The following is an 18163-nucleotide window of genomic DNA, read 5'->3' as shown; positions in this document are numbered from 1 at the left end:
GCGCCCATCTGCGTCCTTATACAATTTTTGCACGTAAATCGTTATTGGCGTTAAAATAAAAATTCAATGTTAATCATCGTATCTCCATCCCCCTTGCTCTTCCTTCTCTCTCGTAAGCCATCTTACAAGGCTTGTATAGTCGGCTTATGTGAAATTCGCGTAATCAGTCATAATGACGCTTGTTTTATGTACCAACAAACTTTCACGAGTAATGACCGGCTTCGCACTGGCGCGTCATAAATTTTATAACTCTCCATCATCCGGTTAAATTTGTCTTTTATACCTACTCCTCGTAATTTCGGCTCTTTCCGCCTTCGATACCGCACGAACACCAACGTCGACGACAATACGTCTCCGCGAGATTGGAGTATTGATTTTTCATTTTAGCTTGCATGCTCACCCGAGTGGCCCCACAATGGCTACAACCGACAACAACGATACCTACCACCTAGACCATCGCTATAGCGCTACAGTTCATCCGCTGCTATACTGCGCATGGGACAGTAGGAGACTCGCGAGGCTCATTCTTTGCGGAATCGCTTTTTGCAGCTTTTTACTATCGCGAATAATAATCTGCGAGGTATTGCAAAACAATGGGCGATTTTCTTAACATAACGCAAAAATCACCAAATCGCTTTTGCCCGTTTTTCTCTTTTCTTTTGTCCTTTTCCAATGACAACTTCATAACGATCCGTGACCTTATACTTTCTCTCTATCTTAGTTTGCCTGCTTTCAATCTCTTGTCAGCCCTTTTGTTTGCGTTATGCTATCGGATACCGATGTATATACTTAGTCGACTATACCTATATTTACATGTGTATACCTCTTTATGTACTGCGCTTGTACGTATCTCGGCTGTGTTTACGTATCTCGCGTAAAAGCGATACGGCATAGTTTATTCTCAGCGAGGGGCGAGCTTTAACGCAGACAATGACGTCACGTTTATTACGGCACATGGGAAATTTCCCGACGCGGAGATCATCCCCCTAACGCGGTCGGGAACGCGGTTGGCTTTTGCGTTTACTATGCGCGGGCAGGTGTATTGGGTTTAAATGCATTCTGTGTAATTGAAGGCGCACTGCTGAGCATTTCACCGAGGCTGTAATATCTGTCTCATGAAGAATTGTGACTGTAATTTCGAGAACCAAGAGCTGCTGCTGCGTATATGTACATATGTATACATACGTGCAAATACTCTAGGTATTATGATGGGTTCGGGGGGATGAAGAGAGAGAAGGTTAAAAAAAATATTATACTTTTAGCAGCGTTACACAGAAACCTTAATGGCATTGTTAAAATAATTTCTAGAAGGTGCATGTGCACTGTACTATTGGATTAACGCGCATTCCTACGTACTTAGCTGGGAATTATTCCTAGATAAGGAATCTAATCTCTGCGGCGATACGTAGCTATATTAAAATTGCCAGTCTCTTCGTAATTCGAAATTCTCTCACGAGAGTCCCCATAGAGTCTCGCCTGTGTTACTCGACGTCAAAGGTAATAAGTGTGTGCTATACAAGACGTAACAGAGCAGGGCGAAATTAGCGAATTTCTTCTTCGCGTCCAAGAAAACGGTGATAAGTATTATCAGGCTTATTTTTAGATAGCGTCGCGTCTGGTAAAAGTTATTGAATAACATTAAGCAGCGAAAACAATCCGGACGATATTTCTCACGAAGTTTATCCCGTTGGCAAATTATTAAATTTCACAAGAAATTTGAAATCACCTCTGCCGTATACAATTATTATACAATATTGTATGAAAAGACAAATTTTTAAGGATTTTATATTATGCATATCCTGGTTACTTTTAAGGTATCATCGTCGAGGATAAAAACCGTTACGACCACTGACCGGCTGACGCAGTTTACAAATAGGGAAGTCACTTAACTATATGACTACATATGGATCTTGAACGATTAGCAGAATCGGCACGATATACGTATACATATATACGGGGAAAAGGATAATCGTGAAGGAATAAAATAGGCGAGTGTAAAAATCACGGAATTCTTACGTAGAATATGGATGGTATATATATACCATATTGCAGAATTCTATGCGTAAATGTATATATATATATATATACTCGTAAGTGCGTATGGCAATTCGGTGCCACGGGAAAACGTATGTGCCTGACACATGGCAGGAACGTATGGCGAAGCGTATGGTAACGCATGGTTGAGCTAATCCGGCAATCCTATTACGGAACGATATAACATAATTAGTTTGGAATCACAGCGAATAACGGGACGGACCGGTTCGCCTATCTTTTACCACGCAGGCCAAATGGATCATGCGTGCACGTTAATAAAAGTCATCGGGAGTGATTCTTTATAAGGAACTCGTTATTACATTGTATACTGGGATCAGGAGGTAGTTAACGATTATGATAATAATTAAAAAGATTTTTTGATCCATTAATATCTAGATACTAATGATGTATTGAATTTCAGTGTAAATTAATTTTTTTAAATTTAATAATCAGATTAGATAAATGAGATCCGTGTGTGTTCCCTCGTGGCACCAATGTGACGTTGGAATATTTTAAATGGGCTTTCGGCATCACGTGGGCTGCTCTTTTTCCATTTTCACAGCGGATTTACCGCAGAGAGATAAAACTTTCTTTCACGTTGTCAAACGTTACTTAGCCTCACTGATATACATATATCCACCTACGATACCTAGGTACGTAACACCCTATAGAGCCTGACTGATTTCGTTGTTCGTGCCAGATGAGATCTCTTTGATATATCCTACGTCATTGAAAATCCGTATACGAGATGAATGACAGTATTGCAGCATCCGGAACAGGATGAGGATTTTTTAGCGGTGCTTTTCGTCATTGAAAAGTGAAAGAGCTATCGTGACATTTTCCAGTGGGAAAAATTTTATCCTACGTAGATTGTACGTTTCCTATTGGGTCGCAGAGATGCACAATGCAGGCGGACACTACGTAGGTAACCATGCGTGCACGTATCGGTGAGCCTGAAAGATAATACGCTTTTTCAAGCTGATTGATTAGTCTGAAAGCAGGAGGTTGCTTGTGTTCGTAAAAGTGATATCGAATCCCGTTTACGAAGTTTTTGCGTCATCGATGGATGAAACGAGATTTAAAAAAATGTGAAAAAGCATGAAACAACACTTGTTATTGTCGCTTTGCGATCTCGTCGCTTTGACCTTATCACCCGTTATCTCGAGCCCTATGAGTTCGTAGAGCTTCGGGGCACTGGGTGAAGGTTCGCAGAGGTGCCGGAGGGACTAGAATGGAATTTGCTCTTTCATGTCGGCGTTACTCACTCAGGCTACTTGTCTAGGAAGACTACGTTCTTTGATAGAAGGTCCAGCGAAGATAAAACGTGCGAGTAGGCAAAGGCGAGTTTTCACAAAGGCGAAGCTACATGCTAGATAATGCGGTATACATGAAAGTTATTTGTTCGCGTATAAGGAGGCTCAGGTAGGAGTTTCTTCATTTTTCACGTGTTCCCTTCGCCTCGCGTTATATCTTTCGACTGAATGACGTCAGCATACCTTATTCTCATAAACGTATTACTTTTAATTATCCTTATCACTCAGGGTTATTGTCTATCAATGGCTCGCTAAAAATCGATTAGTCACCTGACACATAATTCATTTATACTAGGATTGCTGTTGCACGTGATTCTAGAATTCCTAGATTGCTAAATACATAATGATATATATATATACATACATATATATATACATATATGTACATGCATATGTTATATGCACCCCGACGAGTCGCTCCGTTTATTCAGCTGCTGATACGGCAGCGAACAAACAATTTCACTAGCTCTAAGAGGGTTCGCGAGTAATATCGGTGATATGGAGAGGAGGCTTAAGGTAAAGCGGCTTAGTCATCTGTGGACAATCTGTTCGGTTACGCTGGTTCGATTTCCCTAGAAATAGGAGAGCAGCCAGTATAGGCCGGATGGTGGATGCCGGAGGGACCAGGGTCAGATGGGATATCGGAGTTAAGTCTAGTAGTAGCCTGGTACTACCACCTCGTGTCCAGTATCAATGGAAGACTGATTCGTCCAGAGAAGTAGGTCTTTAGTCGAGGGTATACGGTATTTCCTCGAGTGGCTCACTATCCAAACGGGATATTTTCGAGTGCTCTTTATTAAGGATTTAATCAAGCTCTTGGTAAGCACAATGAGCTGGTAACATCCATAGCCTTGGTTCGAGTATCTCTTGGGTTGATAACACGTGAGAAATTATGGAGGGAGAGGGGAGGGACAATGTGAAAAAAAAATACTAGGTAAAAACGGGATACAAGACAATGGGCGTGAGAAAGCTCTGTCGTTCGAGTTGGATAAAAAAAATGGCCGTTGAAGTTGTTCCCCGTATGCGTATCGAGCGAACAGCGCTTTACGTAACGAACGCGACAAATTGTCTTGACGACGGGAAATAAAAGCGGATATACGTTGCTGCGTGTCGCTACGTTATTCTGAGTACTCTTGCTAAAGTGTGTCAATTTAACATTCGAACGATTTCAGTCAGTGTTCGCCGCCACCCTTTTTAGCGTTTCGCGATCGTTACGAGCTTCTAAACAGTACTTGGCGTGTTTCGAGAGTCATGGTGTAACAAAAAGTAACAAGAACAAAAATAACGCTTCAGTCGTACAACAAATGTGTATTGGCTGGTCGCGTTGGCAAAGTACGAAGGTACAACGTTGGAGTGGCTTTCATTTTTCTCATTTTACTCCCCAGCGCACTCGTCGCTTTAGAGCGTCGGGACGCCGTTAAACAGTGTTGGTTGCCGTATCTACATTTGGTTATACATAACACCCGGTATACAAGCTGCATGTGTGTATATATATATATATATATATATATTTAATCCATTAATTTTAGTCGATGCGGCTTCCGTACTGTCAGAAGCAGCAGTTTAGCCGTGAAGTGCAAAAAGTTGTATAGTTAAATGGACGTTACGTGGACGCCGTTTCGTTCTGTAGATTAACAAGCGTCGACCGTTGCGATATTGTACGCACCATTATGGCGCATCGGCATGATTACGTAAAGAGGGTAAAGAGAATAAGATGAGCGTTTTGCACACGCTTGACAAGTACGTGACCCGGAGACTTACTGTACTCGCATATATCATATGCGGATACATGGGATTTTTTGGCACGGAATTTTAATGAGGATTTTGAATGGACGAATGAATTTTGCGAAAAAAAAAGTGTCGGACGCTAATTCATTCTTCGGACTGTAAGGTAATATCTTTTTGGGAACTGTATAGGTATATATGGCAAAGGTCAACTGTGTAAAAAAATTATTTATTAATTCACGTGACAATGATACGAGGCTGACCTGAATATCATTTTTAAATCTCATACTCGGTGATCCACGAGGCAGAGAAATTTTGATATCGGATCAAGCGGAAGAGTTTCCTATCTGCAGCAGCCGTTAGATAATGGCGTATAAAAAAATTAATTACAATTTTACACAGCTGGCTGAGTTGTTTTTTCGAAATTGGATTTTTTTTCACCGAAGGTCTTTCGACGTGCGTCGAAACGTAACTTTTTGCTACTGGCGAATAATCTTTTTCAATAGAAAAATTACGAATCAATCCGTTCGTTCGTCGAAACGTGACTAATTTTAGTTAAATTTTTTTTTTTTAATATCACCTCTTTCCCTTTTTGTATCCGGCAATTCGCTCGTTCATCGTTGTCACATCTACCCCTTTTTTTCTCAATATATTGCATATTCCCATTTTCAGACTGTATCGATACTCCGATAAATTGTATCAAAAAATTTTAAGTCTTTTAGTAGAAAAATTTTTGAAAATATATCTCTTCATTCTTACGTAGATCCTTGCTCTAGATATACGTATACAGATAGCACCAATTGCACTCCATTAACCCGATGAGCACAAGTATAAAGAAAACGATGGTCATTCGAGATAGCATAGAGTTGCATCACCTGGGAAATGACAATGTCGTCATGCGCCTTCACGTAAAAAAGCTCATAAGGCAGCGTCTCCGTCTTCAGGAAGGAGCTCACGATTCGTTCAGGAAAACTGGACGGATGGATTTAGTAAAGCTCATAGTGGCTTTTTTCATATAAATGGTTGCACACAGAAGGCTAAGACACGAATTCATTCCGGTAGCATTAGTCAACGTCACGAGTGAGTCGCAGAAATTTAACTCGGAAGAAAATAGCTATCGGGAAGCCTGGGTATGCAGTGTGTAGATGTATATACCAGAAGACGCGAGACCCTCAATTTGTATTCTTCGTCTGTCGCGTGACAGTATGTGGAAGCAACGGTATCTGTTTAGCATCGAAAGCCAATTTTTTTCTTAGCATCCTAATTCCCGAGCATATGTAAACGGAAACTCGCAAGTCTAATATAATACAGGTAATACCCGTTACCGTTTCGTAATTCACAGATTAAAGAAAATATATATATATATATATATATATGTGTACATTCAACCTCACTTACCGCATTCGGTGATTTGGTTCGTGCCGACACGCTGGTTTTGAAAATTGAATTAAGCGAGACTCAATTTGATTAAAGCGTGTCCTCTGCTTCTCTTGTATTGTCTTTCTCTCTCCCTCTCTCACTCTCTCATAAATTCGTCTGGTCTCCGACACTCGTGGTTCATAGTCCTATTGTAAAGTTCAGTATACTCCACTCTCGACTCTACCTTCCAACAGGTATTACGTCGAATTATACGACGATTCGTAACCACCGACACGCGCGGTGGTACTTGGACTAAATAAATAATTACAAGGTTATTTCCGCGTATCGTATTACGGGAAGCAAGTGTGCTTTCGATGAATTCGAATAGAGTCGCTCAAAAGTCAGGTAGAATAGACGGGACAGTTATTGCGTCTGGTAAATGTTAATTTGATACAGTGATAATCCCTATGGTTTCCGGCAATTGTATTTAGGTGTAATTGCAATGTAATTATGTGTGGCGTGGTAGTTGCCAGTTAGATACGAACTCTCTGTTACAGGACTGAAACTTGTCCTGGCATTTTAAGATGCTCTTGGGGATACGATGTACGTACGTTGGCTCTCCTGTCAGAATCCATTTACGGCAAGTGCAACTGTTTGTCATGCGGTCTTTTGCACGGGAATGCCAATTGCGATATTATTGCGCAAATATTTGCACGCCGGGTACACAATGGGCGATGGCATCGATCTTCTTTCAGTTGGTCGAGCCAACTTCGATGTGTCGAGTTGCCGTTCATCTTCCTGTAAATTCGTATTTGTTCCTGGTTCATGTACGTGTACAGTCGACATAGGGATATTTTCATAGCAAGTGGTAGCTGCGAAGGTCGTATCGCGCGTTGCGAATCGGGTGAAGGTAATTTTGGTAGATCGTGGCAATTCGCATAGTTAACTGTAATTTTAACAGGCCTAACCGCTAACACGTATAATATGCGAATGCAAATATGTAAGGAACAGCTGACTGGTGGATTTAACGGCGGTTGGATCTTGGATGGCTGGATATAGGGATTTTGGGTGGCTGCTGCTGTTTCTCCGGTATTAATACGACCTTCCAGTAAATCACGCTGCTAATAAAAACCAAGGAAACCAACCCACTGCCTACTATAAATCCAAGAGTTACATTCTCACTCGAAAAGGGTGAAACTGCGCCCTCGCGATGCCTGCCGCATTTTTCCCAAAGTCCTCGAAAGCCGCTTAAATTATGAATAAGCAAGCGAGAAAGGCTGATTAATACACGTTGTATTGTTTCGCGAAAATATTACCGAGCATAGGGAGTTGTTTTGACCCTCTTCGCCGAAGCCATTAGTAGCAGCCGACGGTGTTGGGACGTAAGAAAAAAAAAAAAAAAAAAAAAAAAAAAAAAAAAAAAAAAAAAAAAAAAAAAAAAAAAAAAAAAAAAAAAAAAAAATCCTTCTTTTCTCCTTCCCTTTTCTCAACCTATCGCCTGATAAAAAAAACCTTTTTTCAGACGCTCCACTTTTACACGGATAAATAGATATCCACGATAAATACAACGTACACCGTGTACTCCTAACTTCATGGGATTCCATGTCAAATGGAATGGCGTTAATGCCCGTACAGTCCGTCACTCATTCCCCATTTCCACGTCCCGTTGTCTATGTTGGCTATGTTAAGAATTTCATCGAAATTTAAATCTAATAGTCAGGAGGGATAGCCCCGCACCCTTATACGTCAGGATTAACCCTGGAATCTAGATCGTCGATTTTTACCAGAAAAGGCAGCTAGAGAAATTCCAGGGATTTACTCGAATTTACAGAGTTTTATTCCAGCCCCTCCCAGACCCTCCCCCGTCTACCTCGCCTGCTGCTCGAAGTAACATTTCATTGCTCGTTCTTTTATCGAACTAAGCAAGATTCCCCAAAGCGTCTTCGCGCTGACGTTACAATTCTGATATCAACGTGTCTGCCGGATTTGCATACAGTTAATTAATAATCGCCAGAGGGCAATTTTCATCGAGAATTGCATAAGGCGTAGGGCGCTTTGGGATTTATACGTGTATACGGATAGGGCGTATCTGTACGTACCTATACGTTACTGTATGCTATATATTCCTGCTTCTGTCTTCATCATCGCAGGAGTAATAGAGACAGATACCAGCAAGTTGCCAGAACGGAAATTATATTTTCGCATCGCACCCTCCTCATCCTAATAACAGGGCAACTGGGTAAGCTCTATGCTTCACCGTGTGGAAGCTTGAACATTTATTGTTTCCACGTGTCACCGTCCTGAAAATCGAATGATGAATAGACGATGCCATTAGACGTTTCTCGGATCCTATATCCATATACATATGTATATGCCCGTATACAGCAGAATTTAGTGCTGCATTAAATTTCGGTCTCTTACTGTTAGCAAATAATGTGAATTCAGGAATGTAAGTACCAGTAGGAAAATCTGTCTTAATAACGACCAGGATACATATATATATATATATATATATATATATAATAAATGAAGACACGTACAAGTTACTGAGAATGAATAACCTCTCGCATATGTTCTTCCCATTAGAATTATAATATCAAACTCTGACGTTCGATAAATTGTTAAAACGAGAATTTAGATTATCACATTAACCATAAGCGATCATCACTTATCTCTCACGTGTTTTTCGTACTAATGAACGCGCACTAACAATCTCCCGTATGACTGATCTACGCTTCCACATCATTGGCTGTACCTTGTACACGTATAATGACATATTACCCGTCTTGAGGCTGAGTGAAAGTTCACACCTCGTGGAAACACTTGACCCGGGGGGGCCTTGATAACAAATCGTTCCAGCATACCGAGTCCTGGACCAATACCGTCGGCGCCATTGATGCCCGGAAGATGATCGACGATCGATGTTTCTTTAATCGTGGCTCGTAACTGCTAATGGCCGAGTACAATGGGTGCTCCTGGCCGAAGGGAAATTTTATTAACGGGACTTTTGATTTTGAAAAAAAAAAAAAATTTTTCCACCCAACGACGTTACTCCTCTTCAATAATTAGCACGCGGATCCTTATAAGATACCAGTAGTTTCTGAGAAATCGTGTGCAGTCGGAATCACGCGTTTCTCTGAAAAAAAAAGTTGAACCGCCGTTTGACCAGATTAAGCGTCACGAGTCTTGGACATTAGAAGGAGATGCTTAGGTAAATGTTAGAAAACTTAAGCAATGCCGTTTCTCGGCACAGCAATGGTACAATGTAGTCATGCCGGCTATACCCGAGGATCACTTTGCCCCAAGACGGAAGCGCCATGCTTGAATGAGAATCGTTGCTGAAATTGGTATAAATCATTGTAGACAGTAGCCGCTAGCTACCAGCTAGTTCATTACCAGGTACCATAAGTGCGCATATGGGAAAATTATTATTATGAGCAATGACGAGGTGGGTCAACATTTTTAATATTCAGATATCCGCTTCCTCTCGGGATTTAAGCGACGGGTTTATAATAAAATATTCGTAATAAATTCAAAAATTTCCAGCGTGGCAATCTGTCCTGGAGTTCTATAAAGTATATATGTATAGGCGCTGCATAACGACTAGGCGAGGACGAGAGTTAATTTTAGAACGTTGGTTATATCTATCGGATCTATTAGAAAATTTGAAAAAGGAAAATCAGCGAATGTGTTAATTATCACGGAAGCTCGAGCGGGGTCCGTGGCTGCGATTGGATGGACCCCAGGATCCAGCTTCAACGTATCAAAGGAAGCCTTCAATCTTTATGCATGAGTTCGGTGGTTTTTTTTTGGTTCGGTCGTTTTATTTTCGTCGAAGCTTGTTTTCTCAAAATATGTAGACCCACGGAAATACGTTTGGGATATTGGAATGGCGATATACCAGTTTTGCTGCTTAGGAATGTCGAAGTGGATAGAAGAAAAAAATCGTGTGGGGGAGAGGGGAGAGTGCAGACTAGGTTCTTCCAAGTATATATAGTTATTAAAATGAAGAGAAAAAAACAAAAGCAAGAGCAGGGAGTAAAACTTATAAGGCTGCAGCACCCACAGCTTATGAATCGACTAAATTGCAAAAATAAAGGAAATAATAAATTATGCATCGAAGCAAAGGGAGCGAGTTCCCACCGTATTAATTTCATAATATACGCAGCAGTCTACGCCTCTAGCCAGCCTTACAATTCACATTGGAATCGATGGAATGAATTACGCGCATTCGAAAACCCCATTGAATTTTCTGATGAATTAACAATGCTAATAAACCTCGTGTCAACACAGATACATTATTCAGCAATTAGTGATCGGGTGGCTAATTTCGTTGCGTTTGGCGCACGGACCGTTTTGCATTTGGTTGTCTTTTATTTATTTTTCCATAGAGAAAAGTGTGAATCCCTATACTCCGTATCGGTTCGGTACGCGGGACGACCCGCGGTACGAATGAAAAATTCCATCCGAGTCGTGTCCTTTTAATGACAATAATTGGATGTCTATCGAATTTTACGTCACGCTAACGAAGCGAATTGACTGTTCGTGCTACGAAACATTGGCGACTGGGGCTGTTAGCATTGAAAAACGCTACGTCGTCGTAACGTAAAACTGCTGGTACGGAACACGGGAAAGCAAAGAGTACTAGGAATATTGATGAATCCATAAGGGAAATTCATATCGCTTTCCTACCCCGCCCACTACCGCCCTTAATAACCTTTCGTCAAATTCGATCCTATCACGTCACGATATACCAATCGACGTCGGGACGCTAACAACGCACAAGCCATTAAACGTCGCAAGAGCGACGTCGTGGGGATTACTAATAAATCTAACAGCGGTATCTCCTTAAGTCGTTACCGCTGTATAACGAGCGTAAAGCCAATAAAATTTCACAGGCGCGGCAACTGTTGCCCGCGTCGATATGACCGCGGTGTTAAAAGTGAGTAAGAGCCTTCAAAAGTGCTAGGCGCAAGGCGCGCTTAAGTAAGCGGAATCCCTCGTCGTTCCGAGTGCTTCGGCTATATTAGGTAAATCGAGCGTAGTATTAAATGATGGTCTATCAGGAAGAAAAAAATAAAAACATTGAAAACTGGAAACTGGACCGGTAAAAATGACGAATAAGGAACACATGAATGTCCATGTGACAAAAGGTTGAAAAAAAAAAAAAAACAATGCACCCGCGGCAGACAAACAGAAGTAAGCAAAAGTGAAATATTTCCATCCGGGAAGTAGCATCGATAACTCATCGTCATTGCGCTATATATTACGAGTCTGTAATATCCAGTAGAGAACGACAGCTACCGCGGAGTGCAATAAACCCGAAGCCAGCAGTGGATCTAAGTGGCGGACAGAGCAGGAACGGTAATGACAATCGAAAAGCGGTTAGAGTAAGGTTGGAAGGTAGGTAGGTGAGTCTCCTGGGCTTCTACCTACCTGCCCATCTACCTAGGTAACCTTACCACAGGCCCTTAGGGCTGTTCTGCAACCTTGACTATACAAGCAGTACGAAAAGTGCATTGAACCCAGGAGCGTCACGTGCCTATTGGCTATCTCGTGTTTTCCTGCGGTTCGCATGGAAACGAAGTAACACGAGAGAAACGGGCCTGACTTTTCCCGGAGGCTGATCGGACTCTGCGTATTTGCACGGATCGCTCAGCATTTACATGTAAGATTCGATAACGCCCAGGCACCTTTAGGACGAGGTGAGAAATGCGCCTAGCGGCTGCCAGCACGTAGTACGATCGACGATCCACGCGGTCCTGGCTCCATGTAGACACGTAGGGAGGTCGGACGGAGCGATATGGGCATGTGGCCACATATGCAGATACATACAGGTATGCCACATATAGAGAAGATAGAGAGTATCGAAGAGCCATATCCAAGCACTGTTGGTTACACGATCCAGATATCGGTGCGCGTTCCGTGGACGCGTGGACGCCTAGTGGTAAAAATAAAGAAGTTATGAGGAGAGAAACACACTCCGCGCGGGTAACCTATGCAAATCTTGAGATAAAGCAAACAGAGCGTGGTGCCAGCTCCGTGACAAGATCTTTAATCACGATTGAATAGCGAGTACGGTACACGCCACCTTTTGTATCGTCACGATAAGAACAGCTCCGTGGTAAGGAAGCGTGCGGGGGGAACGAAGGGAGGACCAACATCAATCTCCTCTGACATACCGAGAGAGTCCTTGCATAATGCGACTAAAGTTTAATTGGCACATTACTTTACTTACCCCTGTCCAAGGACAAATCAGCCGAGGACTGGTAGTCGCTTTGGTCTGTCCCATAAACGATATCGATAGACAAAGAGAATCCTGGCTCCAGCACGTACCAAGGCCACTGTCCTACCTGGCTGGTTAATAAGGAGCATCTCCAAAGTCTAAATCTGACTACTACCACACTACCCCTCTGTCATGTTGCAGCAGCATCCTTACCCGTAACCGCCTTCGCGTCGCCCGATGTGTTTTCTAGGCAGTTGGTAGGTGCCTCTCTAACAGTATCCGTATTCCGACTATAGAAGGTAGTAGTACCCACTTAGAGCCAGAGCGCAGCCACGCATAAACCAGTTTCCTGGTTATCCAACTCGCATTTTCCTGGTCGACGCATCGCGAATCCAGTCGCACACAACGTACCATTAACAGATGCTTTTACAATTCTCCCGGTTTGCCGATCGATTCCGCTTGCCCACACGCGTCTGGTTAAAATATCCCTTCGCCATCTATCATCAATCACGGAATAATTACACGACCAGACTCACCAGATACATCGGATCCCATGATGCGTCAGTTCGATGAAATTCAATTTTACCCTGGCAAAGCGGCAAACTTCAGGTCGACGAATCACTTGGACTCCCTCAGGTATTATTTACTCGAGGTTAGCCCCGATTTCTTTGTCTCTCTCTCTCTCTCTCTCTCTCTCTCTCTCTCTCTCTCTCTCTCTCTCTCTCTCTCTCTCTCTCTCTCTCCTCGGCTCTCTTCATCGCGTTCCTTATCCAGATACTTGTTCGCGTGGAAGAGACTGACAAAATCCATTCTCTCTATCGGCAATGACAATCGGCACTCACTCGTATTCCTCGAAGTGCGGAACGCAGAACGGCTAATGAGCAAAAATCTTCAGCTCCGGCTTTCTGAATGCATAATTTCGCGTGTCCATCTGATCGATAATCGTTATCAGGAACGTTCGGTACCGTTAAGCGATAAGAGAACGTCCGTTAGTGTATATCGATGCGATAGGTAAGAATGGACAGGATTAAAAAAAGCAGTAGAAAAACTTAATTAAAACAAAATATCTATAAACAAGATATCGGTTACGGCTCACTCGACAGACAGAGAGCCTCTGGCTGAGTTAAACTAACCCGAACGTTAATGATCCTGTAAGAAAAATGTCCGTCATCGGGTACAATTAACTCCCTCACGATGATCTTCATCAGGTTACAACAGTAGATTCGTCGCAGGACGAAGAGTCACCAAATTGATTATCGTAACGGCTTGTTAAACAATCCCAAAGAACCAAGTGGGTCGTCATAAATCGTTTAACGAGGAAAGTAACACACGCGCTCAATAAATCCGCCGAGGACCCATTCAAAGGCTGTAAAACGATCGGTATCTTTATTAACGACGATAACAATGCGAATACCAGCCAATTAGCTCACGAAATGAGTCTCCCTCTGGTCGATGATTATTGGCCTAGGCGATTGTTCGTTGGTTGCGGCCTAACTATTGTACATCTACGTACCAATGCGCAGACACATACGGTAGACACGGTTATACAGGCCTAGCGAGTCGCGCTCATTTTGAAGAAAATTCCGTGGGGACGAGGCAAGAATGTGTGATTGCGATTGAGCTCGATGGGACATCGGGAAACCGTTACTTTGCCATGTGACGTAGTGGTGGGCACCTGGTGTGCGAAAGATAGCCAACCAGTATATTCAGAGACACCACTGACGCCTAGGTCGCGCGCTCACACGTGCGTCTGTTCCTTCTCTCTTTGCTGCGCTCGATCGTGTTAACGTCTTACGGACGTGTCGGCCTGGACTGGTATGTACCCCATCCGCATATATCTATATGTGCGTATGCATAATAGTAATAATAAAAGCTACCGGGTAAAATCGTCTTGCCATTTATTGAAGAGGATCGCCTATAAAATTACCGGTCTCCTTTACGTTAATTCGCGAGACTATCAATGATTACATAATGATCCAGTGTCATTTCGATCGGAGGCTTACGAGATGCCAGTGAGACGCGTGTGTTTCCGTGTTGGGAAGAACAGTCCGTGCAATGGGAAGCGATGATTACATGTAAATTGTGGATACCGTTAAACGTGGAATCGTTGATCTCTTACCGATCATTTAAAGGGGATTCACGGAGTGTGATCGCGACCGGTGCGATTGCTCGTGTACTTTCGAGATATGTTAAATCGTCGATTTCGTACGTCTTGGAACGAACGATCGTTGTAGGCGTGGCGAATCGATTTATCCGATTGCCGAATAGGTTTACGCTTCTGCGATGGTTTCGCGTAAATACCCGAACAACGGGAGAGCGCGAGGTTCGATCGGTCGAAAATTACTGCACGGGGAAGACGATCTTCTGGTATTCTGGCGATCCGATCGGTAAGTCCCCCAGTGCGTACCGTTCCGCTGTCCTCCTTATTCAGTTGGGCCTCGGCGCTGGGTCCTCTTACAATCAGACGCGAACGAACGCCCGTGGAGAAGAGTAGAGCTGGCAGCAGGTAGTTACCGGTGACCGTTAGCCATCGAACAGAAGCAAGTATTCAACTTGCTATATGTTGATCGGTTAAAGTGAATTTTTAAATTTCTACGCTCGCGGGATAAACAATTAGTGTTTACGGTTAGATTGTGGATAATCGTCGTACGCGGGCCTGTGTGTAGCTCGCATTAAGAATAATCATTCCCTCGGACCTGTTCTCCTTGTTCGCGTATCGTTAAAAGGTTCAGAGATCGTTAAAATCTACTTTCCTACGTGACGATGCGAAAACTCATCGGTTTTGCAGATTTAACAGAAATATAATAGGACAGACCTCTGCATGGTATATCTTCAGGGTGAATCAGGAATACGTGATGTTTTTATCGTCGTTACACAGACAAGCTCGTACCATCGGTAGTTCACGGACGAGACCCACCTGTCACTTTTAACAGCTGTCATACAGTCGCTTCGGTTAAGTGTCAAAGGATTTGGCAAATTGCCAATTTCATCGATCCACGTGACAAGGGCCGTGTAAGGGGTTACTTAAGATTTTGACGTTTTCGATACTTACCGCGAGTGCGAGGGAGATAGAGTGACATGGACCTTACGTGGGTTAGAGAGAGACAAACATATCGGTTGATCAAAATCCTGAGTAATACCCCTTTCGCGAATTGTCTATGCTGTAAAAAGTCCGATAAATTTCTTGTTTTTCTTTACTGTATCAACAGCGACACGTGTAGCCAGAACGACTTGCATGGTAGCTATGGAAAATTGACGGGAATCCTTGACCCGTATAAAGTATAGACACTTCACGGCTGGATATTCGGGTTTTATTGATACTTCCTATAAGAGTGCAGGGAATTTCAGCGGAAGTCAGGCGTGTTTGAATACTTCCTGCCCCAGGGAAATTTTATCGTGCGCCACTATTTTCCCTTCATAGAATCTACGTCGAATCGCGTAACAATGTTTTTCCAGTTTATCGAATAAACGCCGTAGCGCAGTGATTTTTCGGGTGTGGACTCCTTTCCCTCCGTTTCCTTATATACATGTATTTCATCTCTCTCGATCATACTCCTCCCTTTTGCCCCAGCAGTAAGATTCTACGCCTGGCCCGTATTATAGGAAAATATTCCTCGCTCGATCTATTCCACGCATCAGTGACTTCAGCCAGGCACTTCTAACTCCACTTTCTTCACTCCCTATCCTACTTGCATGGTTTACACTCATCCTCAACACTACCCCCCCGGTTATTCCTACTCGGCAAAACTTTCGCACTCACCTACTGACTTTTAACTCAAAACGACGATCCGTTAAGCACAAACTTTTCAACGCTCTTGTCCGAAACTTCACGTAGCTCCGGTATAGAATTCGCGAGAATTAACCTCCAGGTAATTTAAGTCTTACCTGATTCTATATAATGAAAAATATTTGACGAAGCGTAAAAGGACCTGTGCCAACACAGTTAAAATTATCTAGAGAGTACCGCTATACACGTCTATCTCTTTGGAAGTTAGTCAAGGTATAAATATTGATTTAACTCAAAATCTACATATTTACTTTCACAGATAACGAGCTAATAAGGTGGTTGGCCTGACGATGGATAACTCACGGCGCTACTTCCTCACGTTATTACTACTGGCAACATCCAGTATCTCAATTACGACGTCGGCCGATCCTCCAGTGGTATCGGCCTCCGAACCGTCTGGTGTATCCGGCCCGGATTACACCGGCCCATCCGCAGCTTCCGATGAGTGCGATCCAGAGATGGTCGGCTTCGAATTGGTCACCGGATATGTTTACACAGCACCTACGAACATGCTCGAGTCCATACCCGGGACGCTGATGCTTACCGATTGCCTGGAAACATGTCAGGCGAACGATTCCTGCCAGGCGGTCAACTACGAGACTGGACTCTGCGTTCTCTTCAGCTCCAATGCAGATAACAATCCAGGTAAGGCTCGACACAGCCATGATGCTTTCTACCGTTTCTTTACACGATACCGTTTCTGATATCTCGTGCGCTCGGCCGTGCTCTTTCGCGTCGTTACGTTACGTTACGGTACCCAGTGCAATGGCGAATTTTAACGGTAAGCATTGCGGCTACAGGCCCATCACTGTCGAATTGCTTCATTCGAGTCAACTAATTAGGCAACACTCATCGTGGATACGACGATACTGTATCTCGATGTACTAAAGTATACATTATCATTGAAACGGACTCGAGCACGTTTTCTTTTTTTTTTTTTTCTTTTCATTTAAGATTCCTAGAATGTTTCGAAACTTTGAAATTTCGTTTGAATCTTTGTTTTTTTTCTTTATTAACAATAAAATCAAGAGTTTTTGGAAAAAAAAAAATTTATATTCTGACAGACGTTTAATTGCTTATAGAAATTCACCTGTATTTCAGTTAGCGTGTCCAGATACAGATTACATGACTTCAGCTAGGTCTTCATTTCGGATTATCTTATAAACGTCTCCCGTCAGTCCATTCACCTATCTGCCATTCGAGTCAGCATTGCTCCTTACGTAACCACCACTCCCGGGATACCCATATCGATCTGGTACCAAACTGAATTCGAACCGATACGCTTGGCAATCGTTCCTTTATCGAACGACGCGGATAGTAGTCACACCAGGAGTCATTGCGATGTCCATTGAATTTAATCGTTGGAGAGATTCTTCAATCCTTTATACAGCTGCCAGAACATTATAAGCCAGAGCACCATTTTCGGAGCCGACTACACGTACCGAAGGATCAGTTTAATGAGGATAGTAATTTTGAAGTTAAGTGGGATACGGTATGGGTATATGATTAACTAGAGTCTATTACGTATAATTTAAACTGATATGGCATTTCAAACGTCAATATTAACGTAAAATGGACGGAGGCGTATCTTTTGTATTCCTCGAACAATATCTTCTTTGGTCCATCGTCTGCATTTTCTGCATTATGAAACCAATGAAGAAAAAAAAAATAAAAATAAAAATAAAAAATAAAAGAGCACGTGCCGCCATTGAGAATTCT

General features: G+C 42.7%; 2 protein-coding genes across 5 annotated transcripts in view; one reads left to right on the top strand and one right to left on the bottom strand.

The window, feature by feature from the left end:
* The window catches only part of LOC107272898 (autophagy-related protein 16-1), a 212623-nt gene that overhangs the window by 61500 nt on the left and 132960 nt on the right, over positions 1–18163 (bottom strand). The window lies entirely within an intron of this gene.
* Positions 1–18163, top strand: part of LOC107272897 — a 101586-nt gene that overhangs the window by 41980 nt on the left and 41443 nt on the right. Inside the window, exons 1-2 of one of the 4 annotated variants that reach the window (XM_015750538.2) lie at positions 14368–14472; positions 16704–17089. In XM_015750538.2, coding sequence (XP_015606024.1) covers positions 16735–17089 — 355 coding nt within the window. In that variant the 5' untranslated portion in view covers positions 14368–14472; positions 16704–16734. Of the gene's footprint in view, positions 1–14367; positions 14473–15065; positions 15198–16703; positions 17090–18163 lie in introns of those variants that run through there. The other 3 variants (XM_015750535.2, XM_015750536.2, XM_015750533.2) reach the window with 3 other exon arrangements.

Source organism: Cephus cinctus, unplaced genomic scaffold (genome assembly GCF_000341935.2).
Source record: "Cephus cinctus unplaced genomic scaffold, Ccin1 Ccin1_scaffold1310, whole genome shotgun sequence".
Lineage (NCBI taxonomy): Eukaryota > Metazoa > Arthropoda > Insecta > Hymenoptera > Cephidae > Cephus > Cephus cinctus.
This window is presented reverse-complemented; position numbering and strand designations above follow the sequence as displayed.